Below are 7,726 nucleotides of genomic sequence, written 5' to 3'. Positions count from 1 at the left end.
AAGGCCATCAATGTTTGGATGTAATAACGCTACGACACTTTCCTCATATGTTTTCGTGTATATATTTTACACCAACTAATACGTATCTAATATGTATTTTACAATACGTTATTCATGAAATATTTGACATTCAGAGTTGTTTTTTAATGAGACGAAAATGTAATTGTTTTTTACACCCCCATTGTAATCTTTTGAATGGATGCGCCCAATCTAGAATTGTCTATTTTCATTTTGGGGGAAAACTTTCAGCATTATTTAATATCGAACATACGCCTATACAAAAGCAAATAATTGTACAACATATATATACACGTTTTAAGTTATCACATTTAAACATGTCGCTGTAGTATATATCTGTATTTTTTTCTAGCTCGGACCCTCCTGTAATTGTCATGGACTGCTCCAACCACTTCCTTGTTCAAACTTTTATTTTGGGGAAGGCTGGGGTAGAAGTCTTGTCTGACTCGAACTGCTTAGACTGTGTTGTTTTGTTTCATGAAATGTCGACGTCATGACCGATATTGATAGTGAAAGTTGGCTGGATGAGGACATAGCTATCACGGTGGCTGTATCTAGAAGAAGCTGGTTATCGTTGCTGGTCTAAGGCTTCAAATAAAGGGAAGATGTCCATCGCTAACATTAGCGAAGACATCCGAATGGAGTTCCCACTGCACTCCGCAGTTTGGGAGAATGATTACAGAACGCTGGAACAACAGATTATACGGCCACAGGTTGGTAAAATAGACATTTAGCAGCAAGTACAAGTACGGTAATGGTTGTTAGCACAGCGATGCTAGGAGGCAGCTAGGATGTAAAAGTAGGCCGCCACGTTTGACAGATGCTGTCACACGTTAGGAACGTTAACATTTTCATGATTTGACACTGTTAGAGATGTATATTTTCTTTTAACATGTTATTATATATATGGTGTAGGGCAGCGCATCATACTCGGACGTGTTCCAAATATTTTGGGCATTTTGCTCCATAAGACCTTTATTTGTTTGATTATAGCTGTAAACAGGATAAGTGCTAATGCTATTTTAAGCGTGCATTGTAGTGGAGAATATTTATTTCTTTATAGTAGTCATTCTTTCCATCCAAGCACGTTTATCAGTGAAGTAGAGACCTCTTAAGAGCTTCAAAATTAGGGCAAATATGATATCATGATTAACTGATGATTGCGTGTGTGTGTGTGTGTATAGTAAATGTTCATGTAATGTACATGTTCATGTATATATGTACTGTACATTATGACATAAGTTATGTGAATAAATGTCTGCACTATTCAAAAATGTTAACACATGCTTGGATGATATTTCCAAACCTAAAACATACCTTATTGTTTGCTACGCATTGTTACCATATTCACATGCCACAATATTATCTGGAAATGCATTTCTTCTCGATATCCTCAGATCGATATTGAGTCTGTGGATCCGAGAGGCCGGACACCTCTACATTTGGCTGTCTCGCTGGGACACATGGAGTCAGTGAGAGTCCTCCTCAGACATGGAGCTCAAGTTACAAAAGAAAATGCCAATAATTGGACAGGTTAGAGATAAGTAGCTACATGCTTCCCAGTGCTGTGTCTCACAGGTGTATTTAGCAGTTTTTTGCAGATTGTAGCACTCCTTATGTATCTTATCTATCTAGTTCTGCAAGAAGCTGTCAGCACGGGAGACCCAGAGATGGTTCAGTTAGTCCTTCAACGGAGAGACTACCTTAAAGCCTCCACCGCTTTGGAAGGAGTACCTGAGCTTTTGTCAAAGATCAGAGAGGTTTAAATTGATATATATTTCCTCACTTTCTTCTACAATATCCAGTTTGACAATGGCGGTTTGTTTGTTTTCTTTTATTCCCAGTCGCCAGACTTTTATATGGAAATGAAGTGGGAATTCACCAGTTGGAGTAAGTTTGTTTCACATGTGTGCTGATATACAGTATGTAGCAATATAGTTTGCGAGTGTGCACGATTGTAAGAATGTGAAAACGTTTCTTTTAATGTGCTACATTTAAATGCAGTGGTGTGAAAGTGTTTGTGCCTTCGCCTTTGAGTTCTGAGTACTTTTTGCATGTTTGTCACATTTAATGCTTCAGATCATCAAACATATGTAAATATGTACAACACAGCTAAACACAAAATGCAGTTTTTACATGAAACTTTTCATTATTAAGGGAGAAAAAAGTACAAACCTACATGGGCTGTGTGAAAACACGTTAGCTGTACAAGCTGAGTTTGAACAATCACTGTGGAGTGGGCGTGCAATGGGGCAGGATGTATGTGGAATAAATTAAAACAGACTGTTTTAGAACTATAGCTGGAATAGGTGCAGATTCGTGAAGATCTCGCAATCAGAAGGGAGGCAAACACATTTTCACACCACTGTGTATGCACATATACACAAAAGGCTCAGTCAGATGCTTTTCAGGTCATACTGGACCAGCTACATAGTTGCCTTTTGAATTAGAATGACTGTCAGTGTTTATCTTGTGATAACACATTTTATTTACATTAGTTTACTCATGCACTGTTGCTTCACAGTACCCCTTCTTTCCCGGGTTTGTCCAAGTGACGTGTGCCGCATTTGGAAAAGTGGCGCACACTTGCGCGTGGATTCTACTCTTCTAGGCTTTGAGAATATGACATGGATCAGGGGCAGAAGAAGCTACATTTTCAGAGGAGATGGTGTGTGTTTATAACAAAATGAAGACAACAGCTTTATTAAATGTAGAGAATGTTGCTAACAAACTCCCTGTCAGATTCATGTGCAGAATTGATGGAGGTGAACCATGATGATCAAGTGGTGGACACTGAGCGTTTTATCATATCCCAAGAGATGGAGGATGTCACACTAGAGTCAATGCAGCCAGCTGAACAGGAAGTGGCCAAAAGGTTGACAACTCCAATTGTCAATACCTACTTGGATACCAGAGACATTGCTTTTGAAAGGCAAGTGTCTTAACTTTTTAAAAACTTTTGAAAAATCTCAATACATTAGAGTATTATAGTAAAGTTCGGTCTTACTGCAGGATGTAACAATGCACTTTTCATTTTTGTATAATGTGTTTATTTATTTATGGTTTTCTATTGACAGGAACAAGTCTGGGATTTGGGGCTGGAGGACTGACAAAACTGAAGTAGTCAACGGATTTGAAGCAAAGGTTCCCATCTTTGGTTTTTTTCTGTCATTGAAAACTAACAAATATATATGTTTTATTTCTGTTTACTGACTGCAGCTGATTTTTCAGGTTTTCAGTGTAAACAATGTGAATGTTGTCATCAGGACAAGGACTGAACATCTTACAGATGAGGAAAAAGCCAGAATAAAAAGTAGGTGGAGGAAAAATGTATTTCCATCTTTAAAATATGCATACATTAACTCCAGCATGACATGGTACTATATATCTATTGTAAAAATGATGCATAATGAGTATGGACTTCATTTTGAAAGGTGAAAGGAACATCCTGGAGTCACTACTTGGGACAGTGGAACAGCACATAAGTGCACAAGGGGTAAACAATGCATCCGCACATTGAATACTCAGAAGCAATAACATTAGACACACAGGCACACACTAGTAAGTCAATGAAATACAAGAGTGTCATCAACATTTATATATATATATATATATATATATATATATATATATATATATATATATATATATATATATATATATATATATATATATATATATATATATATATATATATATATATATATATATATATATATATATATATATATATATATATATATATATATATATATATATATATATATATATATATATATATATATATATATATATATATATATATATATATATTGAAAAAGAAGGTAAAATTACTCTCAGAGAAAGAACCTCCATTAAAAACTAATGGAAAGTCCTCCAATAGAAAGACAATTCTGAAACTTTTTGCAGGTGTTTACTTTAGCTGCCTGTTTTAGAGTAATACTAATAAATTGGAAAGTAATTGTTGAGTTGTAATATATTTTCCAGTTAAAATAACTATAGCTTGGTAGCTCGCTGCCGCCAGAGAGACACTGGAGCCAGGCAAAATGTCTAAAGAAAGATGGTTGACTGTGACAAGCTGTTGTCAGTTGACTTCACATTACACAGACTATTTTTTGTTGTCAAGGAAATAAGGGATGTCCGGTCGCACTTGTGCAATTAGATGCAAAATTCAATGTTTCACAGTCCGTGTTAACCAGTGGAAGAGCATCCTTGAGCGAGTGTGTAGTGATGGAATCTAATCTGAGTTAAATTGTAGAGGCGAGTTTCGAAGAGTCAATGGGGGAAAAATATGCAGGCGGCTGGATTGTTTCCAACACCAGTGATTGAAATAACAAAAAAAATCCTTGTCGGATACCATAATCCTTACCTAAATGCAATGGATTGTTCCTCATTCCTTGCAGGTATAGCTATTTTTCTCAACACACAATTAGGGTACAACTCTTGTATTATGTCTTATTAGATGGTGCAGATGTACTTAATATTGTGACTAGTGATCATATATAAGCAATTGAGATGTATATTTGCTTTACAGGACCTGACACTTGAATATGCGACTGCGACCAATCCCACAGCCATCACTCCAGAGGAATATTTCAATTCCAATTTTGACTTGGGGAACAGAGACATTGGTCGACCAATTGAGCTGAGCATCCGAACACAAAAGTTAGTTAAAAATCATTAAGAAGCATCATACCTGACCCTTTGTTTGGGTGTGTCAATGTAACAATTATGCTTCTTCTCTGGTTTTGCACAGGTTTAAAGGTACATTATGGATGAGCGAAGAACATCCCCTCTCCCTAGTGGAGCAGGTGACCCCAATTATTGACCTCATGGCTCGGACCAGTTCGCATTTTGCACGGCTACGAGACTTTGTCACTCTGAAATTCCCTCCAGGATTCCCTATCAAAATTGGTGATTGCTTTGAGAATATGAAAGCACACTTCTCTGGGATTTTGTGTTTTATTCCAAAACCTCTAAATGTAGTTGGATTTCTCTTGTGCAGAGATTCCACTATTTCATGTGCTGAATGCCAGGATTACTTTTGGTAACGTTAATAAATGCAGTACAGAAGAAGAAGCCAACATAACACCAGCAGCCACACCGTCACCCACAGGAGATGACAAAGAAGCCAGCGGTAAGACAACAGTAGAATCTTCCAAAACGTATGTCTTTTCTCAACTGTGGCTCTCGTTTGCATCCAGTACCGCCAACATTCCAGGTGTGTCCGTCGGTGTTTGTGGTACCCGACAACTACCATCGCCGAGGGGGTAGCCGCCACGCTCCTGTGTCCAACAATGATGAGGAGTTTTTACAGTACGCTATTCATCAAAGTCTCCTGGATTCCCACAGAGTCCCAAGCCAGGTTCGGCATTGACTGTCATTCCTTGTTTGCATCTTCACTTCCTCTTTCCATTGTGTTGGAAGTGATTGTCATGTATGTGTTGTTGCAGGAGGGGATATGGGAAGACGCGCACAGCGAACTCACTGATGTTATGGCCAACAGCCAGAGTGACAGGTAGCCCATTCACAATGTTATGACTAAACCTCTTCATGGTAATTGTTTTTTTGTCCCCATTACCACAAGAGAAAATTACCAACTTGTCCACAAGGTAGAGCTAGCAATATGCCCAGTGGGTTACATTGTGGTTGTCTACATGCATGTCTGACTTAGATGCAGACCGTCCATCCTTTCACAAGACATCCCATGTTTGTTATTCCAGGAGTATCCCTGAGGGGGTGCTGGTGGATTACGGTGACACCTCCAGCCCCACAAGCACCTTCTCCACCTCTAGCCCTGACTCTGACCTCCACCTGGCCATGGAGCTCTCAGTGAGAGCTCAGGAGCAAGAGGAGCGGCTTCGGAGGCAGGAGGAAGAGGAGCTAGAGAAGATTTTGCAGCTGTCACTTACTGAGAAGTAGAAGGATAAAGAGGGAATTGGAATACGGTCCAGAAGCAAACACCTCACCTGAGTTTCAACATCCACTCATCTATGCAACAGCAGATGTTTCCCTTTAAATAATTCATTCTTACTAAACCTTTTAATGGGTGTTTTTCAGTCAGCGGCAACTACATACTAGTTTTCTGTCTTCCAACTTGATCCATTTACTCTGAGGTGTTGAGGTTTTTTTAGTACCTTTAACAGCAGCCCACATCATCTCTTGGTCTTAAGGCAGCTCACAAGAATGTAATCAAAACAAGACTACTTCAGGTGACTCCACATAAGTTGGCACTCCAGTTTAACTCTTAAGTGCCAGAGCACTGTATTTAATGTTCTCTGTCCTTGGCATGTCTAACCTTAAGTCATTGATCTGATGGCTGGGGAGGGTAATACTCTTCCCACTTTGCTGAGGGCCACGATGGTTTTGATACAAGAAGCCATTTCCATGGAATAACAAATCTCAGGGGTCCAGTTTTACACAGCTCTCTCTTGGAAATGGGTTTTGAAGTACTGGCAATTTCACACATATCACTTCCAAGTATATGCAGACTTCTTGTGCTTTTCAGAATGCTAAGAACATGCTGGTACAGAATGAATATCACTGCAACAATTTCATATTCAGATTTTCGTTTTAATGGGATTTTTATCATTATCATGCCCACCTCTCCTCACATTCGCGTGAGTACTGTGTAGGGATGCAATCCTGTGTGAAGTGTTGCAGTCAATTTATATTCCTAAAGGCAATCTGCATTTATTGTTAGCCGCCTGTAGCCACAAACAACTGTAAACCTCCTGACAGATTGATTCAGCATGTGCCAACACTTTGTCGCTTGGAAGAAAGTTTAGCCTGTGCCACTTAAAAGTTTGTGACATTTTTAATTAATTGTTATCAGGAGGCAAGCTAAATAACCACTGTAGTTATTTAACTTACTGCCGACTCTGCAAATCTTAGTGATCCCTGATGAAAAACCACTTGTTAGAACCATTTTTTTTTCTTTTTGCCAAACTGGTGAATACTGGGATTTTTGAAAAGGCCAACTTTGGTTCATTTATCTGAGATGTACTGTTTGTAACACCCCATTTGAGCTGCAGTTTTTCCTGAAATTAAAGCACTTTAATTCCATACAGACTATGATGGTGACATCCTGAATTTAATTTACAATTTATTATTAAAATTTTACAATAACAATAATTTTACAATTTATTTGACTAGTCTGTGCAGCACTTTGGAAACTCTGTTTATAAAATGTGCTAAATAAATAAAGTGGATTGGATTGGATTAGAATGCAGACATACAGACACTTCATTAGCACTGCAATCCAAAATTCTGCCATTACAAGGATAATAATGCTTAATAATAATTTGGAATTAACTGAAACGTGTTTATTATTGTGCTTATAGTTTGCAGTGGTGTAAAACTCCTAACTTGGCTATACGTTTTTTGATATAGCTAGAATGGATTTTAAGAAACTCAGACATACGTAATTTATAATATCAAGATCATCTATTTACATTGTGATGGCAATAAGCTGCATTACATCCAATTATATACAAGGTCTGCACTCAATACATGATTATTGCTGGAGATGTCAGGGTCCAGTGTCTCCAGCCATTAGGAGGACACCCCCAAGAGCCATTGGCCTATGGGTTAGATGACCTCCCATCTTATTTTTCTGTTTCCTTTTTTCAGTCTTTGTCTTCGTGACTGAGCACACGATCACCGCCTGGATAGAGGCTTGTAGACGCAAACAGCCATGATGAGCATC

General features: G+C 38.3%; 1 protein-coding gene across 1 annotated transcript; it reads left to right on the top strand.

Moving 5' to 3' along the window:
* Positions 1-406: 406 nt before the first annotated feature.
* Positions 407-7,085, top strand: ankrd13a (ankyrin repeat domain 13A). Its single transcript, XM_058071691.1, has 15 exons — positions 407-731; positions 1,416-1,551; positions 1,654-1,778; positions 1,863-1,908; positions 2,543-2,686; positions 2,761-2,950; positions 3,096-3,162; positions 3,250-3,331; positions 3,453-3,514; positions 4,553-4,683; positions 4,775-4,932; positions 5,024-5,155; positions 5,223-5,383; positions 5,472-5,536; positions 5,742-7,085. Exons 1-15 carry the CDS (start codon positions 624-626, stop codon positions 5,938-5,940), a joined length of 1,806 nt encoding a protein of 601 aa, XP_057927674.1. The 5' UTR covers positions 407-623; the 3' UTR covers positions 5,941-7,085.
* The last annotated feature ends 641 nt before the right edge of the window (positions 7,086-7,726 follow it).

Source organism: Doryrhamphus excisus, chromosome 4 (assembly GCF_030265055.1).
Source record: "Doryrhamphus excisus isolate RoL2022-K1 chromosome 4, RoL_Dexc_1.0, whole genome shotgun sequence".
Lineage (NCBI taxonomy): Eukaryota > Metazoa > Chordata > Actinopteri > Syngnathiformes > Syngnathidae > Doryrhamphus > Doryrhamphus excisus.
The sequence above is the reverse complement of the archived record's forward strand: the minus strand, read 5'-3'. Positions and strand labels throughout refer to the sequence as shown.